The sequence below is a fragment of the Vulpes lagopus genome, chromosome 23 (assembly GCF_018345385.1).
Source record: "Vulpes lagopus strain Blue_001 chromosome 23, ASM1834538v1, whole genome shotgun sequence".
NCBI lineage: Eukaryota > Metazoa > Chordata > Mammalia > Carnivora > Canidae > Vulpes > Vulpes lagopus.
The window spans coordinates 58,981,238-59,006,518 of NC_054846.1; the positions used below are offsets into that span (position 1 = coordinate 58,981,238).

At 48.7% G+C, this 25,281-nt stretch overlaps 2 protein-coding genes across 2 annotated transcripts; one reads left to right on the plus strand and one right to left on the minus strand.

Moving 5' to 3' along the window:
* Window positions 1-5,887: 5,887 nt before the first annotated feature.
* Window positions 5,888-17,030, minus strand: SNIP1 (Smad nuclear interacting protein 1). The gene is made up of 4 exons (XM_041739127.1): window positions 16,694-17,030; window positions 15,332-15,434; window positions 8,279-8,877; window positions 5,888-7,376 (listed from the first exon to the last, which is right to left on the minus strand). The coding sequence occupies exons 1-4, from the start codon at window positions 16,918-16,920 to the stop codon at window positions 7,112-7,114; spliced, it is 1,194 nt and encodes a 397-aa protein (XP_041595061.1). The 5' UTR covers window positions 16,921-17,030; the 3' UTR covers window positions 5,888-7,111.
* Window positions 17,031-18,195: 1,165 nt separating this feature from the next.
* Window positions 18,196-24,425, plus strand: DNALI1 (dynein axonemal light intermediate chain 1). The gene is made up of 6 exons (XM_041739021.1): window positions 18,196-18,365; window positions 18,776-18,921; window positions 20,705-20,874; window positions 21,768-21,946; window positions 22,261-22,425; window positions 24,231-24,425. The coding sequence occupies exons 1-6, from the start codon at window positions 18,285-18,287 to the stop codon at window positions 24,264-24,266; spliced, it is 777 nt and encodes a 258-aa protein (XP_041594955.1). The 5' UTR covers window positions 18,196-18,284; the 3' UTR covers window positions 24,267-24,425.
* The last annotated feature ends 856 nt before the right edge of the window (window positions 24,426-25,281 follow it).

Sequence of the window (25,281 nt, forward strand, 5' to 3'; positions counted from 1 at the left end):
CCGCAGAACCGGGTCCCGAGAGTGCGGGCGGGTGTCGCCGCGGGTGTAGACCTCGCCGCGGCCCCTCGGAGGGCAGCGCGCTCAGGGCCGAGGTCACGACCCGCCGGGGCCGACTCCCCCGCGGTCCAGGCCGGGCCCGCGAAGTGCAGGTAGTAATAGGGCTTACCGGCGCCTTTGGCACCTTCCAGGGTCCTGCAATGTCACCATCACGACCCGGAATTTTTTTTTTTTTTTCATTTTTCATGTCCCCACCCCCCACCCCCCCTTGCTTGGAAGTCTGGGCTTCTACAGCCTGTGGGTCGGTGATCTTCCTCTGCTTCGGAGACATTCTCATCTTTAGGTATTCCTGGGCCTCACTTTCCTCTCCTTCTGGAACTCAAATCAAACGTAATAATCCTTTATTATTGTTTTTCACCCACTGGTTTTTGTTGCCTTTTTTTTTTTTTTTTGTCTCTCTGCTGCATTCTGGATAACTTCTCTCCTGTGTTGATCTTGTAACCTGAAATCTTGCTGAACTCCCTTATAATTCTGGGAGGGTTTTATTGCAGATTCCTTGATTTTTTTTTTTTTTTTTTTTAGATTCCTTGATTTTTTTTTTTTAACGTAATTTCATTTGCAAATAAAGGTGGTTGATTTTTTTTTTTTTCCTTTTCAATCTGTTCTACATTAAGAGAGGTCACGGTCTTTCACCATTAAGTACGTTAGCTATACTGTTTTTCTAGATGCTCTTTATTAAGCTGAGAAAGTTCCCCCTCTACTTCTGGCTTATTGAGAGTTTTTATCATGAATGGGTATTGAACTTTGTCAGATGCTTTTTTCTACGCCATTGACACGATCATTTTTTCTCGAGTGTCTTGGGATAGTGGATTATCTAGATTTATTTCTATTATGAACCAGTTTTGCATATCTGGGCTGAACCTCACTTGGCCATGTGTATAATTCTTTATATATATATTTTTAAGATTTATTTATTCAGAGAGAGAGGCAGAGACACAGGCAGAGGGAGAAGCAGGCTCCATGCAGGGAGCCCGACACAGGACTTGACCCCAGGTCCCCAGGATTACACCCCCAGCTGCAGGCGGCGCTAACCGCTGGGCAACTGGGGCTGCCCTGTATAATTCTTTTTATATGGGCTGGATTCAATTTGCTAATATCCAGAATTTTTGTGGCTAAATTTTTGGGGATATTGGTCTGTAGAGTTTGGTTATTTCTTTTCTTTTTTTGTACTGTCCTATTTGGCTTTGATATCAAAGTAATAGTATTGCCTGATATTCTAATTTCTGGCAGAGATGGTATAGAATGGTGGTAATTTTTCTTAAAGTTTGGTAGGTGTCTTCAGTGAGACCATCACCATCTGGGCCTGGATATTTCTTTTTTGGAAGCTTTTTATTTTAATTTTTAATTAATTTGTTTTAGAGAGAAAATACAAGCAGGAGGGGCAGAGGAAGAGAGAGAGAGAGAATCTCAATCGGACTCTGTGCGGAGCACAGAGCAAGACGTGAGGCTTGATCTCACAACCCTGAGACCTCCCCCTGAGCTGAAACCAAGAGTCTGACCCTTAACTGTACCACCCAGGCACCCCTGGAAGCTTTTTAAATTACAAATTCAGTTTCTTAAATAATTATAGGACTATTCAGATTATTTTGTATCGGGTCAATTTTGGTAATTTACTTTTTTGAGAAGTTGGCCCACTTCATTGGTTAAATCTATGTGCATGGATAATTTCCATCTTCCAGTTCACTAATTCTCCTCAAGCTTCTGTTAACGCCACCCACTGATGGGTTTACAGTTGTTGTATTTTTCATGTTTAAAAGCCATTTCTTGTTCCATGTATTTTCAAGTTTTTCTTCTTTGAGAATAGTAACATGAACGTTTTATAGTATAATTCAAGTATCTGAAGTCTTTGAGATTCAGTTTGTTATTCCTGTTGGTTTTCACCTACAGTGCCTTTTCCGGCATGCTTTTAAAAAATAATTGTATCTTCACAGGAAAAGAAACGTGGAAGTAACTCGAGGGGGGCAGATTTAAAAAGTCCCTTCCTCCAAAAAGTAGTTTCATTTACTTCTATCATATACCTGGAGGCATCAATAGTACAGGGTCATCTTAAACCAAGTTCAGGGCTTGAATTTTCCTGAGCTCCTAGGCTGCAGATCCCTGGGAGGATTTGATTTCTGGTCACCCCTTTTATTCTGAAAAGGATAGCCCATTTGGCATGGCAGCTTTTTGTGGGAAACATCTTCTAACAGTCTATTCATTGTACGTGGGCTCTGGGTTTTGATTCTGTCCCATTCAGCGTCGGGTCAGGTCTGATTTGCTAGAATCAAATGTGGTTTCCAGGCATCTGTGCTCCATTTCTCCCTGAATTCTTGTTTATCTTTGCTTTAGGCCTGATAACATTTTTACTAATTTGTCAGTTCTTGGAGGCTTTCATAAATTTTTTTGCTTATATTTTATCCAGAAGTTTTGGCTTCTTGCAGCAGGAGGATTCACATACATAGACAAAATAACTTAGTCCATCATTAACAGAAACCAGAAGTCTCATGACTGTTTCCTCTATTGAACTTCAAGTGCTTCCAAAACCTCATTAGTTTCTCACCTCAGGCATTTCGAAGTGCTAGCCTCTCTGCCTAGAAATACTCTTTTTTTTTTTTTCCCCAACCCCACTGACCTCTTCTGGATAACTGTTCATTCTCCCCTGACCCGTGAGGCTTTGTTAAATCCTATTTCTCTCTGCTTCCATAGTCCCCAGCGCCTCTCCTATCTAGCACTGTCTGTAGCTGCTAGTTAAACGGCTCTGCAAGGGCCAGACCTTATACATCTCATAACTACATAAGAGGCAGTAGATCACAGTGGCTAAGAGCGTGGCACCTGGACCCAGGGCAAGTTTGAATCCCTTAATCTCTTTGTGCCCTGGTTTTTGCATCTGCAAAATAGACTAATAATACAAGCCTCATAAATGCTCATGTGAAACTATGAGAACTGTGCCTGTACCTAGAAAGTGCTTCTAAGTATTAGCCAGCTTTATTGTCAAAGTCTCGCTCATGCTACTTGTTAGGCACATGAATATTGAATGTTTATACATTTTTATGAATCAACATGATGATTTCCAAGCAGTTCTGACTTGGTGAGGTGAATGGCCCTGAAAGGCCCATCCACTGTGATCAATCAAGCAGCTATCTTTTCCAGCTATCTTTCCCCCTCAAATCTGTCCACTAAGCACTGCTGGGGAGCTGGGAGGGAACAGTCTAGAGCAAAGACCACTGAACCAGGACTGAGGTGGTTTCTCATCCTAGCTTCTACCCCTGCCTTGATGTGGGACTTCAGGTAAACAGCTTCATTTTACAGAACTCTTTCCACATACCCCCAACTCCAGTCCTGCTGTCCTGCAGACTGCTCAGTCTGTAACAGTGCCCTCTTCTACTGGTCCAGAATCAACCTGTTCTCCAAAGCACATCGCAAATACCAACTCTTGCACAAGTACATCCCAATCCCAGATGACTGCTCCGTTTCTAATTTACAGCTGTAACTCAACTGTTAGCACAATAAACTTACGCAATCATTTGCTGGATTGACTCATTTGAACTTTAAATGTGAACAAATCAACAGTCTTTTTCAATTGTTTCCCCCTTGATAAATGGAAACTTTACCCAAGAGACCAGATGAAGCTTTAAATTCCAAAGCTTTAATTTAAATCAAGTAGGTTTCCTGCTTTTATAAATGCACATACCCAGCCAGCAACATTACGGGTTCGGAACGCCATCACATAAGCAGGCGCTGCTGGCTACGGTGTGCAAATCAGACTTTGGCTTTCATGAACATGCCTTCACCTCATTCCTCACGTCCACAACTAATTTCCACGAAGGGAAAGATAGTAAAAAAATATATAACTGTGTGCACTGTATCAAATAATTATTAACCTAAATTATACATTTCAATTCTAAGTCTTTTAAAACCAAGCTTTATTGTATACTGGCATACTCCATACACTAATACGCAAGTTAAAAAAAAACTCATTATCTGAATTGACTACTCTTTTACTTATCACCAGGATACAATAAAAGTATTTGAAAGCTACAGTACCAGTTGCTCTTAACAAGGTGTCCTTTGTCCATGTTCAAATGAGAGAAGTAGGTGACTAGAAAGAGGTTGGATGGGGAAACCTGAAGATTCTGTCCTAGACTTCAGAATTGTGGACCACCACAAAGGATTTGGGGCAGGGGCTCAGAAACAAAGGGCTGTTCTGCAGATAGCTTGGTTTTACACCAATGATTTGTAGTGGGGGGGGGGGGGCAGGTGGAGAAAAAGAAAGTTGCAAATGGCTAGGAGGAACAGGAGTTTCCAAGGAAAGAATTCAAGAAGAAAGCTTTAGGATTATGTCAACTTTGAATGACAAGTCCACCAGTGATATCTGGCTTTGGAGATGGGTGCTATCTTTGACCCTCTTTTTTTCCCCCCATATTTATGAGAGAGAACGTGCGTGCATGTGCGTGCACAGAGGGGAGGAGGGGCAGCGAGGGAGGGGTGGAGGGAGAGGGGCAAGCTGACTGCACTGAGCAGGGAGCCTGAAGCAGGGCTCCATCCTAGGACCCTGAGATCGTGACCTGAGCCAAAGTCAGACACTTAACCGACTGAGCCACCCAGGTGCCCTGACCCTGTTTGTTTGTTTTTTTTTTAATTTTATTTATTCATGAGACACACAGAGAGGCAGAGACACAGGCAGAGGGAGAAGCAAGCTCCATGCAGGGAGCCCAATGTGGGACTCGATCCCAGGACTCCAGGATCACACCTTGGGCCGAGGAGGCGCTAAACCACTGAGTTACCCGGGCTGCTCCTAACCCAACAGGTCTTAAACAAAACAAAACAAAACAAAACAAAACAAAAACCATATGTGGGAGGGGGGGCACCTTTCCAGATGTTTGGCACAAAGAATCTATTAATGCAGGAAACTATTCCTTCACTTAACCAAATTTACTTCACAACCGGACCTCTTACTGAAGAACTTAGGCCAAGTGGTCATCTATCATGCTGCCCAGCAGGATGGTGTTTGCAGTGAAGCCCAAGGCTATCTGGAAGCAGTAGTAGGAGCACAAAATGAACAGGAGGCCTGGGAGGCCAGGTTAGTGCCTAATCCGAGCAAGAGAAAGCCATCAGTCTAGATCCATTAAGCAAAACCTACCTTTTCAGGCATGCATGTATGTAGTAGGAGGTCTAATGGCAGATAGGAGAATTAGATTAGGAAAGTAGCAGTCACAGTAGCCAGTGTGGAGTACACTGGGGGCGGGGGGGTGGGGGGGCGGCGGTGTGGATATGCTAACTGCCCTTTCCTTGTTGGAGCCTCCCTACATCTAACTGATCTCATTAAGTATTCACTCTTCAAGGGGATCTTTTCATTTCTTTTGCATAAACACTACTCAGCACCTAGCCCAGAGTCCACATGGGGGACCTTAAAGGAAAACCAATGGTAAGAAAGACAATCTCACAACATCTTAAGTTACCAAGAGGAATGGGGGCAGCAGCACCAAGTTGCATCACAACATCCCTTCCCCCCCATCAGAGAGCAACCCTGCAGGGACCAGGGATCAAGTGGTGCAAGACCTGCTATTAGAACCAGCCCCAAAGGACTATTCTGGAAAGGAAAACCTCTTCACTGCCAATTGTGAAAACGCCTCTGCTTCAACAGGACCAGCACTCACCGACGTGTGAGGGTCTGGCTTTTAGAGCTGCCACTGGCCCTACTTCACCATTTCCTGGTTTCGCCCCAGCACACCCTCTGCAATGACCCATTTTTACCTCAAAAATACTGATACAAAGATTCCTGTAGCTGCAAATGAACCTATAAACACATGGTCCTCTCTGCCAGGAAAAGGATAACCCTTTGAAATGGGGCTATATTTACAAATTTTATTATTTTTTTATCCCAAAAATACATATAAATGAAAACCTGCTCTTCAAATGCAGGGAGGCCTTCGCCTATAATGTAGTATTACATTTACATCACAAAACATTCTCGTATGAAAATCAGTATATGCAGTTCTTTCGCTCACACTTTTATGTACACACACACACACACACACACACACACACAGTATATGTAAGTAGTTACGACTTTGCTACTTACACATATTCCTCTGATGGGAAATTAGGAAATAGGGCAACTCCCTTGCTTTCCGGCCTTGGGAAGGTAAATACAACCTCTCTGAACATTTCTTAAAAAGATGAAATGTGTAAACTACACAACCTCCTTTACACATATACAATGCTGTTAGAATAAAACAAGGACCCTGCTACATAAATGCCACTGTTTTGAAAAGAGGAGAGATAATGTTTGAATAAAAATGCAAAGTTGAACAAATAAGATGATCAAAATTGTTATGCACATGCTCTATGGAAAAATCAGAATTGTCTCACAAGGAAACAGATCCATGACCCATTTCGGCCTCTTGCGACGTTAAATCAGCACCCACTGGCAGTAGCCAGGATCTTCCTTCCTGTACAGTCGTATGCTTAAGCAGTTTCCATAAAGCATTTGTTTAAGTCCAACAGTCAATAATGAGGTCATGTGGTAAATTCCCACCCCCCCAAAAATGAAGTGCAAAATCAACTTCTGTGACTCAAGAGCTCAACCAGGTCAAAGCTTTGGTATATACTGGAGGCTGTTTTGGTGACAACCAAAGCTTAGTATAGGATTCTCTGTTCAGGGGTTTGCCCCACAAATAAAAACAAACCCAGTCCACAGAGCTTAACAACTATATAAATAAAGTAACTGTACAAAGAGAACAAGCCACAATGCCCCTTGAACCAAGGGTTTGTAGTTTCCTAGGCGGCAGTTCTGAAAGCACCAACTAAAGCCACAATGCTTCTACTGAAATACAATGTGTTGGTGACACTGTTCTGAAAACAAATGCCCACAGGCAAGGGGCTGACGTGCCACAGAAAAAAGTTCAACCAAATAGAAGTCAGTTTTCTTATACTATAACATAAGATGGTCGGCAACAGAAGAAAGACTTAAGGCAATAAGAGGCAATACAGAGAGCACCATGGTGCTCTGAGTCAATCCCAAAACCTTTAAAGAAAGAAAGGGTCTCAAGAGTTTGGGGTGTTTCTTAGTTTGCTAGCTGTCAGATACTTCCTCCTCCTCCTCGTCATCCTCATCTTCTTTCCTGTCTACTTCAGAGGTGTCAGAGGACTCGTGAAGCAGGACATACTCTCTGCTGCTGAACCCAAATTTAAGTACATCTTTTTCCTTTAGTTCATAGTATCTCTGTGGCTCAATACGCTTGTTGTTCAAGAACGTTCCATTGCCTGAGCCAAGGTCAATGATGTAGGGCCTCACCCTTCGGCCAACTGTCCCATCAGCACGGGTATATTCCACAAGCCTAGCAGAGATAAAAGAGAGAAACTTGTGAGCAAAATCCCATCTCAGACCATCCAATATTTCGCTAACACAACCAAGATGATGTAAATTACCTGGCTTGATACAGTTCAAATCCAAACTCTAGGAAACCAAGGGGCAAGTATGACCCTGGATTTGGAAATTGGGAGCAAGTAAGTAAATATACTTAGTAGAAAAACTTGGAACTGCTTGCTAGGGGGTAGGGGAAAGTCATGGAAGACCAAAAGTTTAAAATCAGAATCCAAGATCTCTTGCCACGATTAAGAAAATACATATTTGTGTTGTTTACAATCAAGATAATGCTTCTTTCACCTGTATTTCAACATATTTTAACTCCTGTCCCAATGAGAATAAAGCAGTGGATTTTGACTTCAGAGTCAAGGGAGCTAATTTTGAACCAGATCATTTACTAGGCTCTGCTGAGCTTCAGTCTTCTCACTTGTCAAATGGGGATATTAACAAGTGACCTGTCCTCCTCATAGGAGTGTTGTGAGGATCAAACAGTAACAGATGTCCTACACAAACTGTCAAATACAGATTAACAAAGCACACATGCCAGACACTCTCAGGTATACTTCCATTTAACCCTAAAAACAGCCCTATGAGATAGGGAGAAACTGAGGCCCAGAAAATGGCTTGCCCAGGTCAAACACCTGGAAGGTGGCAGTGGCAATGGCAGGATTCAAAATCTGGATTTCGGACACCAAATGCGACGCTCTCAGAGAAATGGAAGTGATTATTCAAAGGGCAGTTAGATTGGTAATCTTAAGACCAAGATTAGATCTGAATATGGGATTCTTCTGCAAATACATGTACACAAATATCAGTAATCCTGAAACTCTCAGCTCTGCCCATGCTTCTGATTTTTCCCGCAAACAGACTCACCGATACTGAAAGACTGCGTGCTGCTTGGAGCAGGAGGGATGATCGATTGGGATGTCTGCTATGCGGCGGTGCCGGCCCAGGAGGTAGGCGCTCTGCCGGTGGATGTACATGACAGGAAGCACCTCGTCATTTTTAAAGGGGTAGAGGCGCCATCGTTTTTTGGGGATACGTGCCTCTGGGGGCTCACTATATTTAATGACGACACCCCGGAAGGTGTTAGTGTCCTCAAGAAGTGCCCCAGAAAGTTCAAAGCTTGGCTTTTCTTTAGCGGGTGCCTCTTTGTCCTTACTGTTGCCACCAGGCCGAGGAACCAACTCCTGAGACTCCTTACCACCGGCATTAACTTCATTCTTCTGGCGATTCTCTCGTCGTCGGGCATCGTAAAACTCCCGCTCTGCATCCTGAGCCTGTAGATTCTGAATGTCTCGGTCCCGTCCCTGAGCCTGCCCACTCCCAGGCCTCTCGTTAGAGCTTCTCCTCTGGTGGGAATGGCCCCTGTGTCTGTCGCGGTCACTGTTTCTAGCCCGCCTGTGCTCCTGGCCCGATGGTTCCCGGTGCTGCCGTTCTTCACGTCCTCTCCGGGGATGATCCTCGCGTTCCTGAAATCCAAACAGATCCAGTATATATAAGGCAGTCCACACTCTGAACAACTGCGTTCAAAAATCCATTTGGGGGGATCCCTGGGTGGCTCAGCGGTTTAGCGCCTGCCTTTGGCCCAGGGCGCGATCTTGGAGACCCGGGATCGAATCCCACATCGGGCTCCCGGTGCATGGAGCCTGCTTCTGCCTCTGCCTATGTCTCTGCCTCTCTCTCTCTGTGTGAGACTATCATAAATAAATAAAAATTTTAAAAAAATTAAAAAAAAATCCATTTGGGACTTGGACTTTGGCATTTAGAGCAAAATGTCCCACAGAAATAAGGTTGCCAGTGGTAGTTATATTCCCTTGCAAGGCTACATAGACTATTTCCATGCTGTCACCCGACTACAGCTCTAATACTGCAAGCCCAGGTTCAGAGCCCTAGAAACAAGAGGAGCTGGGGCACACTTATAGGGAAGCATATACAGAAAATGTAACTAACAGAGTTAAGTAGTCATGTACAAGATAAACATGTAAAGAAAAAAAGCTAGTTTTCTCTTACATCAAAATGAAAATGTAATGATATTAAAAGATCTCACTGCAACAATTAACAGAAATTGTTCAATAACTAGTATTACACTTAAGAAATATCCAAGACATGTAAGAAGAAACCTATAAAAATTTGCTGATAGATCTGAAAAAATTAATGAACATACTATGGTTTCTTGAAAAAGACTCAGTATTGAAAATCAGCCTGGTAGAAAATGCAACATAATAACATCTATTAATATAATAGTAAGAAAATAAATCCATAAGAAAGACAACTCAACAGGAAAAAAAATTGGCAAGGATAGTAACAATTTTCCTAAGAAATAAATATCTAAAGAACACACGAACATAATAAGCTTATCCTTACTAATAACCAAAGCATCAGAGTTCAAGAGGGTGCCCTACACACCATGAGCAAGGCTACCCCACCTGGAAAGGGTAAAGAGGAAATCCTGAGCACTGAGATCTCACTGCCTCCCCTGCTCCCAAGGCCTTATCCCTGCTACACATAGGTGTCAAGTGCAGCGCTGCTTGCTCAGAGCAGAACTCATTTTTTCTAGACTTCGTAGCCTCCAAAGACAAGCATCAGATGCTCATTCCTCCGACCTTAAGATACTCCCAAGTTTGCCACCACCACTGACCAGGACTAATCTCATGATTCCCTTTATCCCTGATTAAATGAGTCACTACAAGAAGCCACAGACTCTGGGTCATCATCCTCAACTCCCTTGTATTCTAATCCCGATAAGGCTCTGTACATCCACTATTCCAACAACCAACTGATTCTCAGTCTTCATTTTAAAGATGTAGCACCTGGCTGGTTCAGTAGGTTAAGCATCCCACTCTATTTCTGTTCCGGTAATGATCTCAGGGTTGTGAGACTCAGCCCCCTCCGTGGGGAGGTCTGCAGGAGATTCTCTTTCTCTGCCTGCCTCCGCCCTGCTTCACACACTTGCGTGTGCTCTCTCTCACAAAACAGTAAGTAAAAATAAATTTAAAAAGATGTGTAGACCAGGCAAAATTAGTGAAAACTATGGAAAAGAATATGACAAACTGGGGTGCCTGGATGGCTCCGTGGCTGAGCATCTGTGTTCAGCTCAAGTCATGGTCCCGGGTCGAGTCCCAATTGGGCTCCCCACAGGGAGCCTGCTTCTCCCTCTGGCTATGTCTCTGCCTCGCTGTCTCTCATGAATAAATAAATTAAATATTTTTTTAAAAGACAGATATATAACCGGATAACACAAAATAACTAAATTTCAATTATCAATAAGATAACATATATAATATGGTCTTTTTTTTTAATTAAAAAATTTGCATGGAAAACAGAGATGCATAACTAAAACATAAAGGAAAAAAGCAAACATAAGCATAATAGAGCCTTGAAATATAAATATCAAACTACTGAAATGTTTGCTGATGGGGAGTCAGGTGATTTGGGGGGTATAACAGAAGTAACCATGCACTACATACACCATACTCTCACTTTTCACTTTATGTACTTCTTTGTTATTACAATGAGCATGCAATCAATAAACTTATTTTTTAAATGGTGGCACAGGTGTGGAGAGAGAATGTCTGCAAGCACAAGTCATGCTCCGGTCAGAGGATGTGTGCATTCCTCCTTAGGATTAGCCCATGTGAAAGTCACTTAGTGTTAACTGTCTGTCAAGCCCTTTTGCTTGAAAGCCATTTCCAAGTTTTCAGCTGATTAACACACAGAAATTAGCTTTTAAAGAGATAATTTGAGGTCAGGAGGAAAGTAGCATAGATACGCAAATGAAGAGACATCAAGGCTGTAACAAATAGACAAGTTGTCTTCTAAAAGCCCTAGAATTTATTATAAAATTTTCATTTAGAAACCACAGATAAAAAAAAAAAAAAAAAAGGGATCCCTGGGTGGCGCAGCGGTTTGGCGCCTGCCTTTGGCCCAGGGCGCGATCCTGGAGACCCGGGATCGAATCCCACGTCCCACGTCGGGCTCCTGGTGCATGGAGCCTGCTTCTCCCTCTGCCTGTGTCTCTGCCTCTCTCTCTCTCTCACTGTGTGCCTATCATAAATAAATAAAAATTAAAAAAAAAAAAAAAAAAAAAAAAAAAAAAAGAAAGAAACCACAGATATAGAGCTGCCAGTTGTACACCAAAAACAAAACAAAACAAAACAAAACAACAAAAAAACAAAAACTAAAGCCACCACTAGTGGTGGACAGGCCCTATCTGGGTGGTGTGGTTCTGGGGGCTGCATTCTGAGATAGCTGAAGCAGCACCTGATCAACTCACACTGCACACCACCAAGGCTGTCTGGCTTTCTATCTTTGAGATATTATAAAGCTGGCCCACAGTCTCTCAAAATAAGAGGAAAATCTGTTTTCTTAATGTCTCTTTGCACACTGTAACATAGAGTTTCTTTTAAAAGACTGAACCCTTGTCTCTCAAGATTGAGGGCAAAAAAAAAAAGATTGAGGGCAAAGCAAGGGTTGTCTGCTCTCACTACTCTCATTCAACATAGTGCAGGAAGTCCTAGCCAGTACAATAAGGCAAGTCAAGGAAATAAAATGCAGACTGTAAAGGAAGAAGCAAAACTATCCCTATGTGAAGATATGATTGTCTATGTAAAATATCTCAAGAAATCTATAAAAAAACTCGCCTGGAATAAGTTGAGTTCAGTGAGGTCATAGGATATAAGAAAGACAGAAATATCAATTATTATTTCTACAAATTAGCAATGAACATGTGGATTGAAATTTAAAGTATCACCTATAGGGCACCTGGGTGGCTCAGTGTCGGTTAAGCATCTGCCTTCAGCTCAGGTCATGATCCTGGGGTCCTGGTTTCGAGTCCCATGTCCCACATCAGGCTCCCTGCTCAGGAGGGAGTCTGCTTGTCCAGCTCCCTCTGCCCCTCCCCTCTGCTCATACACACTCTCTAATAAACAAAATCTTAAAAAAATAAGATATCAGTTATAATCAGTTCCCCCCAAAAAAAACTTTGTGTAAATATAACAAAATATATAGAGAACTTAAATCCTAAAAACTACAAACACTGAAGAAGGAAATCCAAAATCTAAATAAATGACTTGAACAGTGTTCATGGAGTGGAAGATTCGATATAATAAGCTAATTTTCCCCAAAACATAACTTCCTGCAATTTCTATCCAAATCCTAGCAAGATATTTTTTGCAGATTGAGACAAGATTGTTCTAAAATTTATAGGGAAAGACAAAGGAACTAGTATAGCTAAACGATTTTTAAGAAGAAGAAAACAAGAATCCATCTACCCAATTTCAAGACTTACTATGCAGCAACAGTAATCAAGACTGTGCTACTGGCGGAATGACAGAGCTCAATGGAACAAAATAGAGAGGCAGCAATAAACCCACACACATATTTCTGACTGATTTTTGGTGAAGCAAAGCAATTCAAGGAAGGAAAGACAGCTTTTTCAAAAAATGGTGCCACAGCAAGTGAACATTCATAGGCAAAAAAATGAACCTCAATCCAAGGCTCACACCTTATATAAAAACAAACTCAAGGGATCCCTGGGTGGCGCAGCGGTTTGGCGCCTGCCTTTGGCCCAGGGCGCGATCCTGGAGACCCGGGATCGAATCCCACGTCGGGCTCCCGGTGCATGGAGCCTGCTTCTCCCTCTGCCTGTGTCTCTGCCTCTCTCTCTATGTGACTATCATAAATAAATTTAAAAAAAAATTAAAAAAAAAAAAAAAAAAAACAAACTCAAAATGAGTCACGGACTTAAATGTAAAACTTTGAGGAAAAAAAACCTATCTTTGGGAATCTAGGGCTAGGCAAAAAGTTCTTAGACATGACACTGAAAGCACAATCCATAAAAGGAAAAGCTGATAAGCTGGATTTCATGACAATTTAACATTTTTACTCTGATAAAAGTGCTGCTGCTGAGTGAAGGAAAAGACAAGCTACAGACCAGAGAGAAATATTTGCAAACCACATACCCAAAAAGGCCTAGTAAGTAGAATATACATAGAACTCTATAAACACAACAGTTAAGAAAACAAAAAAAGCCAAGTACAAAATAGGCAAAAGACTATGAAGAAACATTTCACCTGAAAAGACATAAAGAAGGCAGGCAAGTAAGATGAAAAGATGCTCAGGAGGAAAACGCAAATTAAAATCACAATGAGAGACGTGCCTGGCTGCCTCAGCTGGTAGAGCATGGGACTCTAGATCTCAGGGTCCTGACTTCAAGCCCCATGTTAGACATGGAGCCTGCTTAAAATTAAAAATAAATGCGTAAATAAAATCACAATGAGATATCACTACACATCTACATAGCTAAAACAAAAAAATAATGTCAACACCAAATGCCGGTGAGGATGCAGAGAAAGTGGTTCACCCACAATACAGGTAGGGATCGAAAATGGTACGGCCACTGTCATGGACTGAATCATGCCCCTTCCCCCCATTCATATGTCGAGGTTCCAACTCCCATCCTCAGAATGTAACCATTTGGGGGGGTGTGTTTGGTTTTTAAAATAGGTGCCATGCCCAATGTGGGGCTTGAACTCACGACCCTGATTAAGGATTAAGAGCCAAGTGCTCTACCAACGGAGACAGCCAGGCATCCGTTTTTGGTTTCTTTTTTTTTTTTGAGATAAGGTCTTTAAAGACATGATTAAGTTGACAGCAAAGCCCTAATCCAATATGACTGGTGTCCTTATCTGAAGAGGAAGAGACACCAGGGATACAAGCCCACAGAGGAGAGGCCATGTGAGGACCCAGCCAAGAAGGTAGCCATTTGAAAACCAAGGAAAGAGGCGTCAGGAGAAACAAAACCTCCTGACACCTTGACCTTGGACTTTAGCCTCCAGAATTGTGAGAAAATTAATTTTTGTTGCTTAAGGTATCCAGTCTGTGGTATTTGGTTATGGAAGCCCTAGAAAACCAACACAGCCCTCCTGGAACACAGTTTGGCATGCAATCACCATGCCATCTAACAATGGCACACCTGGGCACTTGTCCCAGAAAACTGAAGACGCGCTCACACAAAAACCTGTATACAAATGTTACAGAGCAACCTTATATACACAATAACCAAAAACTGGTAACAACTCACTTGTCCTTTAATGGGTAAAGGCTTAAAACCACCCCACTGAGTATCACTCAGCAATAAAAAGGAATCAAATACTGACAGAAGGGATCCCTGGGTGGCGCAGCGGTTTGGCGCCTGCCTTTGGCCCAGGGCGCGATCCTGGAGACCCGGGATCGAATCCCACATCCGGCTCCCGGTGCATGGAGCCTGCTTCTCCCTCCGCCTGTGTCTCTCCCTCTCTCTCTCTCTCTCTCTGTGACTATCATAAATAAATAAAAAATTTAAAAAAAAAAAAAAAAAAAAAAAAATACTGACAGAAACAAGCTGAATGAATCTCCAAAGAAATGTGCTGAGTGAAAAAAGCCAATCCCTAAAGGTTAGACGGATGATTCCATTTACATGATTCCATTTACATAATGTTCTTGAAGTGACAACCGTTATAGGGACAGAGAGCAGATTAGAAGTCGCCAGGACTTGAGGGGTTAAAGATGGGAGACAGGCGGGTGAGACTATCCAAGGACAACCCGATGGGTCCTTGTGGGGATGGAAATGTTCGCATCTTGACTGTCGCGATGTCAATATTCTCCCGGTGATACTGCACTGGAATTCTGTAAGATGCTACCAGTGGGAAAAACACAGTGAAGAACGTACCTATTTTTTATTTTTTAAAACAACTGAGTGTGTAAATCAACAATTATCTCAAAATTTTTTTAAAAAGTGTCACAAAACAAGTAGAAAAACAACAACAACCCAGTTTCTAGAAAAACCCGCTGCGGATAAAGGTAAACACCTAGGATCATGTATTTGTCAGGACGGCAAGAGGTTCTAGATTTGGACTTGGTATCAAAACATCTCGGTCCGCTTACCTGCTTCACTTTGACTGTCGAGTGGTGAGGGCTTCGGCTTCTCTTACTCCGAGGAGACTTGCTTCTTCTCCCCGAGGACTTGTTTTTCCTCTTGCCTGGAGACCTTTTCGGAGCAGGGTACACACAGGGTTTTATCTCAATTTCCCTTACCCCATATACACTCACAGTCAAGTGTCAGGCTTACCTACTAACAATACAAACAGCACATCCGTGAAGGGCTCTGCTTTTCACACCAAGGAAGGCGGGGAGCTTCGCTCTCCAGCCGGGGACACCCTTCTTGAGCTTCAGACCCCCCCCCCCCCCAACACACACAGCTTCCTCTGGAGCGTTCTCAGAGCCTGACTCTTGCTTCCCAACCCCTCAAAGTCCTTTCCTCCCTCAGCCTCTGCCATCTCAGTAACGGGTACCACCACCCACCCTGCTTCTCAAGCCCAAAAAACCTAGAAAACCCCCCTTGACTCCTTTTTCCTCTCCCCACCAATAGCTCCCAACACCCTCCCGCAACAACCACGTCAATCCGACAGCGACAGCGAGTCAGTCCTCCGGCTCTAGATCGCCTCTCTCCCGCCTCACCCCTACCGCTCTCCCCTCCGTTGATCCCTAAACGACCCCTCTCCACCCCCACCCCGCCCTCCCACATCTAGAACAATCACATTAACCGGGCTTCAGCTTCTTTGCGCACATGGGTTTCCCCAGCCTGGACAATCCTTATCGTTCGGGTCTCAACGCAAACCGCACGTTTTCAGAGGGGCCTTCCTTCTCTCGCTTCCTTCCAAGGCTCTCTCTCACACCTCCGGTTGGAGCCGCTTCTTAATACTTGTTACATACGGAAACTATTTTATCGGCCTTGTTACTCTGTCTCGAGGCGGGAGCACACCCATTCCATTTCGCCGGGGCAAAGGCCGCACGAGGCCCCAGGAGCGACGGCTGTCTTTCTTCCTTTAGCAACGCGCTCACAACTTAAGTCGAAGGAATACACGGAGCAGTCCAGCAAGAGATGGTTTTTCTTCCAACTGCCTACCAGGTGGATCGCCTGGGCTGCCAAGGCGGAGGGCTTCTGGGGCAGACGTCTGGAAGGCCTAGTAGGCCGGCAGCCCATGTGCGGGCAGATGCGGAGGAGCCTTTATTTCGGGTCCATATGCGCGGTGTCCCGGCAGATGCCGGGCGCAGGGATGAGGGGGGCGGGATCCTGCGCATCAGGCAGGGGCCGCCGTAAACGCTCTCCCGCACAGCACCACCTGCTCAGCCCTCTCACCCCCTTTGACATGAAACCCGAGCAGCCGCGCTCGGCTCCCAAAACGGGGCTCTGACGCCAGCCCCGCCCCTCCTCCAAGTCCCCATCCCGGGCGCCTCCCCACTTACCGGCTGCATCCGCGGGCTCGGCTCCCGCGGTGCCCGGGGCGGCCCGGGTCGCCGGCCGGCGGGGACGCGCTCCCGCCAGAGGACTCGGGGCGGCGGTGGGCGGGAGGCGCGGCTTCCGGGCTCAGGCGCTCCTGCTTCACCTTCACCACCATCGCCGCCGCCACCACGTCCCCGTCGCGGTGCCTCCGCCGGGTGCCCCGCTCCCGCTCGCTCTTTACCTCCTTCATGCTGAGATACGAGCAGAGAGCGAAGCGGGGGAGGGAAACAAAACAAACCAAAAAAAAAAGAGAGAGAAAGAGAGATCCGTTGCGCTCCTCTCGCTAAAGGAAATGACGGCCCTGACCCCCCGCACTTCCGCTTCCGGGTGCGCGCTCTCCCAGAAACCCTTGCGGCGGCGAGCGAAGCACGTGACCACGACCCTGCAAGCGGGAGGGGCTGTCGGGAGCCGCTCGGGTGGCGGGAGTTTTAAACGTCAAAGAGACACTTCCGGGCAGCCCGAGTGGCTCAGCGGTTAGCGCCGCCTGCAGCCCGGGGCGGGATCCTAGAGCCCTAGGATGGAGTCCCACGTTGGGCTCCCAGCATGGAGCCTGCTTCTCCCTCTGCCTGTGTCTCTCATAAATAAACAAAATATTAAAAAAAAAAAAAAGAGGAAACAGATGGAGAAGGAAATGCAATCACTGACTAGCCTCCCAGGGAGTGGGGGCAAGTCATTACTATCTTCCCTGCTAGTCCTGAGCTTCGTGTTATGTTGTCACTTCTCCATTTAATTTAAAAAATGAATTCTTAATTTATTTACTTTTTTTTTTCTTTTTTTTTTTACTTTTTATTTTCAAGTCCTTTCTAGAGCCAGCGGTGGGGCTGGAACTCCCCACCCCCAGATCGACGTCTCACCCTCTACTGACTGAACCAGCCAGGTGCCCCTCGCCCCAACACAAATACTTTTTAAAACTGGGAACAAAAAATTTTTTTTTAATTTTTAAAAAGAAAACCAGGGAGCTCCGGGAATCCCCGGGTGGCTCAGCGGTTAGCGCCTGCCTTTGACCCAGGGCGTGACCCTGGAGTCCCGGGATCGAGTCCCACCTCGGGCTCCCTGCATGGAGCCTGCTTCTCCCTCTGCCTGTGTCTCTGCCTTTCTCTCTCTCTCTCATGAATAAATAAAATTAAAAAAAAAAAAAAACGGGGAGCTGCAGGTGCCTCCCTCTGGGAATCTGCAGATTCCCAAGACTCCACCGAGGAGTCACAGGGCTCCCATTCTGCAGGTGACAAAGTTGGCGGCCAGCGAAGGTGACCGTGCGCCTCGTTGCAAGGGCCTGCGAGCCGCAGCGCGGGGACTCCGTTCCCGTTTGGCGTCGTTTTCCAGGAGCGTCAAGGCGACCCGCGGGGCAGGAACCGCGATCCCATCCGAGCGGGAGGAGAATTCCTGGCGAGGCCGAGCGGGCACTCGGCGCTGCTGGCCCCGCCCCATCCGAAGCCCCGCCCAGGCCACGAGGCGCGGCGGGGGGCGGGGGAGGGGAGGGGAGGTTTCCATGGTGACGGCAAACAAGGAGCACGCTGGAGGGGCGGCCGCCGGACTCGAACCCGCGTCGCTGCCATGATCCCCCCTGCGGACTCTCTGCTCAAGTACGACACCCCGGTGCTGGTGAGCCGGAACACGGAGAAGCGGAGCCCCAAGGTCAGGGCGGGCCTGGGGGGCGGGGAGCCCGGAGGCTCCGCGGGGCGGGGGGCACCCGGGGGGCACCCGGAGGGCAGGTGTAGGGTGAGGAAGGAAGCCCCGGGGTGCATGGGGCTCGCCGTCCTGCACACTGGTCCGGTCGCGCTCGCTCCGTCCCCAGGCCGCTGAGCACCTGCGCCCGCAGCAGCGGTTCCAGGAGATACAGACCTTGGGCTGGGGGTGGGACCGCAGGCTCTCCCCACCTTCAGCTGAGACCTAACTTCTGCTGAGAAGAGAGACGGGGCAAGTGAGCTGCGAAGAGGGGAGCGCTCTTTAGAAGACCTGGAGCAAGACGGGGGGGGGGGGGGGGGTTGGGTGTGTGCAGTCACCGTCTGCGTCACCTCCTGCCCAAACTTGTCCCTCCTCCTCAGGCACGGCCACTGAAGGTCAGCCCCCAGCAGCCCGGACCCTCCGGTCCAGTCCCACAGCCACCAAAGACCAAGCTCCCCTCCACTTCTGGGGTCCCCGATCCTACAAAGCAGGCAGAAGAAATCTTGAATTCCATCCTACCCCCAAGGTAAAGATGTAGGAGCGGTGGCTGGGAGAAGGCTGGGGCTTTGCATCCCCGGAACTTGGGAATGTAGGAAGAGGCACCCTGTATCCCCATTTCCTCCCAGCATCCTCGAATTCCTAGAGCTTCCAGACAGCTGGATCCTGGGAGGGGGCGGGGCGGAGACCACCTCTATCTCCTAGTTTTCTGCAGGCTCCAACCCAGGCTCATGGCTTTTTTTTTTTTTTAAAGATTTTATTTATTGATTGATGAAAGACAGAGAGAGAGGCAGAGGCAGAGACACAGGCAAAGGGAAAAGCAGGCTCCATGCAGGGAGCCCGACACGGGACTCGATCCCAGGTCTCCAGGATCAGGCCCTGGGCTGCAGGTGTCACTAAACCGCTGAGCCACCCGGGCTGCCCAGGCTCATGGCTTTAAATACCATCCATGTGCTGATGGCTCCCAAATGGGTGTTTCCAGCCCCATCCTTTCCTCTAAACTCCAGACCCATGATCATGGGTCTGGAGTTTATCTTCATTATCTTCATGAAGCTATCTCCTGGGCATCCCAGGCACGTCCACGCTAAGTCACGATGTCCCCCTCTCCCAACCTGCTCATCGTCAGGCTTCTCCTTTCTGCCACTGGCTCAGGCCACCCTTCATTCCTCTTGCTCTCTCATGTCACATGTCCTCTCCTTCGTCAAATTACTGTGGCTCTGCCTTCAAACGTGTATCCTAGACCCAACCACTTTCCACCCCCTCTGCTTCCACCATCTTGTTCCTCTTCACTGTCACCTCCAGTGAGGTGGCCTCTGATCTGAAAACCTTGCTTCCATCCTTCCATCCTTTGCCCCCACAGTCCAGTCTCCAAACAGCCCCAAAATCGTAAGCCAGATCATGCCAGTCTTCTGCAAGGAGCTCTCTAATGGCTTCCATGTCACTCTGACTAAAGTCCAAAGTCGTTACAGTGACCCAGAAGACCCGGAACGAGCTGGCCCCTCGGATAGCCATGATCTCATGTCCCTTCTTCTTGTTCGGTGCGCTGGTGCCATAGGGGCCTCTGCTCACTGTTTCTGGAATACTCCCATCACCCTTCCACCTCAGGGCCTTGACAGTTGTGGTTCTTACTGCCAAGGATGCCCTGCTTCTGATGTCCACCTCATTCCCTTCATCTCTTTATTCAGATCTTGCTCAAACGTGACTTCCTCAAGGGGGCCTTCCTCGAGAATCCTTATAAGAGAGCGAGCTCCTTCTCCCTTCTTCACCATCCCCTTACCCTGCTCTCTGGCTGGCGTGCTTTGTTGACCCTTCCTGGTGACTGGGGAATCTGGCCTTGCTTCTGACACAAGGCTTACTGGTGGTGGGGAGGGGACCACACAGATGCACGCCGTCAGGAAGCTCCCCGCTGCACATATCTGCCCCTTTCGGGCTGCCATGAGGCTTGTGGAGCCCTGTGTCTCCCACCACCGCTCAAGTCAGCGGGGAGTTCTCACTGGGCCTTCTGCTCCAATCAAGCAACAATGCCCATGAATCTGTCCTCAACCCATTAGGAGGGTAAGATCTAGAACATGGGCAATGATTCCTCGGAGAGCCAGAGGAGGGTGGAGATGGCCCAGCTCCGAGGCAGAGGCCCTGTGGAGCCATACACTCCCCAGGAAAGAGAGAGGGATGGAGGATTCTGGTGCACCGGGGACAGAGCCGCCCCTTGTTCCTGCTCAGGCCAAGAGCTCAAAGGGCCCTCATGTCCTGCTCACATCCTGAGGCCCCTCCAGTTGATGGCCTTGCTCAGCCTGGCTGTGTCTGTGCCACAGGGAGTGGGTGGAGGACACCCAACTATGGATCCAGCAGGTGTCCAGCACCCCCAGCACCAGGATGGATGTGGTGCACCTGCAGGAGCAGCTGGACCTGAAGCTGCAGCAGCGGCAGGCCAGGGAGACCGGCATCTGCCCTGTACGTAGGGAGCTCTACTCACAGTGTTTCGGTGAGCGATGCGGCTCGGGCTGGGGCTGGGGGGAGCAGGCTGGGGGGTACAGTGTCCTCAGCTACCTCCCGCCCTTCACCTCGGGCCCAAACCCAGCTGAGTATCCCCGAGCTGGAGCCCACTCCATCCTGGAGTCATCTGGTCTCCCCCTCCCTGCCACCAAGCCCCCAGGAACTGCTAAATGCATCCCCTTCCCCCCACCCCCCAGTCATCCTGACCACCTGGTTCCTAACCTCTTAGCATATGTTTGAAATGGGAACTTCCATCCTAAATCTTTAAAAAAAAAATTGTTTTTTTTTTTTTTTAACAATAAGCATGTTAGTTTTTTAATCAGAAAGACTAACGTTCTGTATTTATGTCCATCGGTCAACATTCAGTCCTTTGACCCCGAAAAATACTTCAGGATCATTTGCTACTAATGGACAGTCACAAAAGATTTAAGTGATAGTGACAAATGGCTGTCCCCCAGCATGCACTCACTGGCCCGTGTGGACTCTAATGTTCAGATTGCTCCCCTCAGTCTGAGGACGATTATGGTTGGCGCTCCAAGTCAGCATTTAGGGAAGAGATGGGAGGGCAGGCTCTATTTCCTACTGTCTGCAGCCCCAAGCCCGTCCACCCCAAGGGGCACAGAGACTTGCCACCTGCTTCCAAGCAGCCGTCGTCCTCAGACTGACGAGCCAGATGTCTGTGACCAGCCCCCTGGGGTTTTTACCTGGGGGTGGGTAAGAGGGCCCCCCCCAGCTGCCCAATTCAGAGCCATGGCTGTATGGCCGGGCTCCTGGGGCCCCTCTCTCCCGGTGGGGAGGACACAGCAGGAAGGGTGGTTAGCCGTGGACGTGGTGTGGGCCCCTCCCGCCTGCCCCCCTGAACCCACTGTGTTGCTTTGGAAGATGAGCTGATCCGGGAGGTCACCATCAACTGTGCCGAGAGGGGACTGCTGTTGCTGCGAGTCCGGGACGAGATCCGCATGACCATTGCCGCCTACCAGACCTTGTATGAGAGCAGCGTGGCATTTGGCATGAGGAAGGCGCTGCAAGCCGAGCAGGGGAAGTCAGACATGGAGAGGAAAGTGAGTGGGCTTGACCACGAGGCCGCGGCCCTCTGTGAACCCTCCCGGCCATCCCAGGGCCACCTGGTTGTCCTTCCAAGCGAGAGGCTGGCCTCCGAGGGTGGGCTGGCCATCCGGTCTGTGGGGACCCCTGGGTTTCCAGCGGCCACTGGCCATCGTGCCATACCAGTCGCCGACCTCCCACTGGGTGGCAGCACAGACCCTGGCAAGGGCTTAGGTTGGACAGCTGTGCCCCAGGTCCCCTCCAGCCAGGCACTCCCACCACCCTGTCAGCTGGGCGACATCCCGGGGGTCACCAGGGTTTCTGTCCTCAGATTGCAGAGCTGGAAACAGAAAAGAGAGATCTGGAGAGGCAAGTGAATGAGCAGAAGGCCAAGTGTGAGGCCACCGAGAAGCGGGAGATCGAGAGGAGACAGGTGGAGGAGAAGAAGCACAATGAGGAGATTCAATTCCTTAAGCGGACGAATCAGCAGCTGAAGGTGGGCGCCCCCAGGTCCCCGTCCAGCCCCCCCAGCCACACGGGCCAGGCGGCGGCTCCGTCTCCTGCAGAGGAGTCAGGACGCTTGTCCACACGCGCTGCCCAGGAGTGAAGGACGCTGATGTGTGTGTGTGTGGGGGGATGAGGGCCCACCAGGCAGATGCTCCATCCGCGGGGCTCTGGAGGGGGCTCCCCATCCCCACAGCACCTCAGCTGCGCTCTCCAGTGGATGGGCTTTTCCCCCCCCGGAAAGAAAAGTTGCCCGTCGTCCAGGAGAGGTGGATGTGGCGGCAGGTGGAGCTGGTCTCCCGTCACCGCTGGTGTTTGGGAGCCTTCCCAGAGCGGCCTGGGTCTCTTCACGGACTCGGGAGCGCCTTCCCACCTGCAGCCCCTCAGAGGCACGGCATTTGGGGCGGGCAGGGAAGGCCCTTTGGGAGGGAAGCAGCATCCCAACTTAGGAGCCTTCCCCAGGTGTGTGGTCAGAGGAACTCACCTGTAGCCGTTTTCCCTCCAAGTCCCTTCACCAGCGGCTCACCTTCATCCAGCCGAGCTGAAGGGGGGCCAGGCCTCTGAGGCTCCAGGCTCTCTAGGGGGGCCCCAGACAGGCATCATCACCCGGGAACTTGTACAAATCCCAATTATTGGGCCCATCCCGGGTCTGCTGAGTCAACTGCTGGGGTTGGAGCCCAACCACCTGACGGGCAATTCTGGTGCTTGGTGAGGCTTGAGCCCTCGTTCTAGATGGAGGACCCGCTGATGGTTAGCGGCGGTCTCCCACGGCCCTGGCCAGAGGGGCCCCTGGGTGTCAGCCCCCTCTCCTCTCTAACCACACAGAAAGCTTACGTTCTTGGGACTGGCCGGCCTCCCGGGGCTGCAGCAAGGAGACACGCACTTGAGATAAAGAAGGGCCGTGTTGAGCGCGAGTGCAGGATGACAGATTTGCTTGTTGCCGAGTTCAACAAAGGGAAGCCAGGAACTTCGCAGCCAGACACGATCGTGTTTACTCAGCAGCTTGTGGGGTGGCGGTGTGCCTTATCTGCCGCTTTCCTTTATCGTTAGCCCGAGTTCCTCCGGTCCTCCTCCAAGACCGGCGGCGCGGGCAAAACAGGATGCCTTGGCATCTTCCTATAACATTTACAGGCAACCCTGTCATCCCCGGCGTGAAGGACTCTTTAGAAGGGAGTTATTTTTATTGGCTCCAAGCTGCACTGCAAATAAAAGCCGTGTTTGCAGTCCCCAGGATGGACCTACTTAAAGATCTGTCCACACACCAGGATAGTAAATTATTTTACCAGCTGCCGGAGGAGCGGAGTAAAGAACTCCCGAGTGTCTTAGGCTTTACATACAAGATGGACAGCTCCCTACTTACTGGTAGCAATTTTCTCTAATTGGGTGTCAAGTTGTCTCGGTGGCTGAAAAATTGCCGTTTCCCAAACCTCTCATCCCAGCAGAGCTCCCGGGCTCCTGAACCAGAGAGCCAAATGTTTAACTTAGCATCTCAGGCCTGAAATCTGAGCCATGAGAAACCACTATTTCAACAACTTTTATTCAATTTCCTTTCCACTGCTTTGTAATTATACGTGGGGCCCTTATTGTATGGAAACCAGGACAGCTCTGGTTTCTCCTAATGTAGCGGGACCGTATGCCAAAGGCAGAAACCAGCTCATCTAAGAAATGTGGAGCTGGGGAATGAAGGGAGAAACGCTTGGAGGGGCAGCATGGGATTCTTCCTCCCAGGGACTTTATCACCTCTCAGCTGAAGGCTGCAAGCTTCGGATACTAACGGAGTTTGTTTTTGTTTTGCAGGCCCAACTGGAAGGCATTATTGCACCAAAGAAGTGATCGTTTCCACATGGGTCTCAGCAAGCACTGCTACCCCATCCTAAGCCTGTTGTAATAAAAAAAAATAGCTAGTTTCCTGAGTGAACCAGCCCTGCCCTCCCCCAATCACCACCTCCACGTTCATCAGAAGTCACCCAGTGCCCCAGTGGATGAGCAGCGGCTGGCCCCCGGCTGGGCAGCGGAAGGCAGTGGGCGGCCAGCCCCGGGACCTGCCAACTCAGACAGGGAGGCTTTCCGCTCCCCACTCGCAGGTGAAGCAGCTGCCTTCCCCCCACGGCTCCATACCATCGTACCGTCCGTTTCTAGCCAGATGAGCCTTGTCCCTGCCCCGTTTCTGGCCCACCATACGCCCGTACCTGACGTTGGGCTGCTGCGGCCTCAGTGCGTCCCTTGAGGTCTTTCCCCTCTTGCCCAGTGCAGTTCCAGTGACTCGTGTGAGTTGCGTGTTTATCCGAGGTCGTGTCCCCCGCTGCCCGCCAAGCCCACCGCACCCTCTCCCCAGGTCTTCAGGCCGCCCAATAGAAGCCACAGCTTCTGAGAAAGTAAATGTTTGCCAGGAAGAAAGACAAGTCCTGAGGTCCCCTGTGAGCTGCCCGATGCTCAGGAGCCCCGTGTGGTTTGCTCATCCTCCCCTGCAGAAGGCCGCAGCCTGGCCCTACACCCCTCTAACCAGGGTTGTCTAATGAGCCACCTCACGTGCAGCTCTCCCTACTGGAGGGGGCTACGGCCTGTAGACTGCACCAACTATTCCTAAGTTAAACTCCAGGTTCCGAGGCCCCCAAGAGAAAGCTAGCAGGCTGTCCAGGGTGGGCCAGTGCGGTGATATGAGTGACTTCTGTCGTGGAGTCCGAATGAAGGAAGGAGCGCCCCTGAAGACACAGACGTGTCTGTGCGATGCCTCGGGCTGCTCAGTATTCCCCCAAGGAGCTGCCTAGGACCCTCTGTAGTGGGGCTTGGAGCTGGCATCGCCACTATTCAGGCTCCAAGACTCCCTGGAACAAGTGTGGTCTCACAG

Excerpts from the sequence above, each read along its gene's own strand:
- SNIP1 (XM_041739127.1), bottom strand. The coding sequence starts at position 16,920 with ATGAAGGAGGTAAAGAGCGAGCGGGAGCGGGGCACCCGGCGGAGGCAC. Across the intron at positions 15,435-16,693 it reads CGAGCCCGCGGATGCAGCCG|GTCTCCAGGCAAGAGGAAAA; the intron begins GTAAGTGGGGAG and ends TGCTCCGAAAAG. Across the intron at positions 8,878-15,331 it reads CGACAGTCAAAGTGAAGCAG|GAACGCGAGGATCATCCCCG; the intron begins GTAAGCGGACCG and ends TTTGGATTTCAG.
- DNALI1 (XM_041739021.1), top strand. The coding sequence starts at position 18,285 with ATGATCCCCCCTGCGGACTCTCTGCTCAAGTACGACACCCCGGTGCTG. Across the intron at positions 18,366-18,775 it reads CGGAGAAGCGGAGCCCCAAG|GCACGGCCACTGAAGGTCAG; the intron begins GTCAGGGCGGGC and ends CCTCCTCCTCAG. Across the intron at positions 22,426-24,230 it reads GGACGAATCAGCAGCTGAAG|GCCCAACTGGAAGGCATTAT; the intron begins GTGGGCGCCCCC and ends TTTGTTTTGCAG.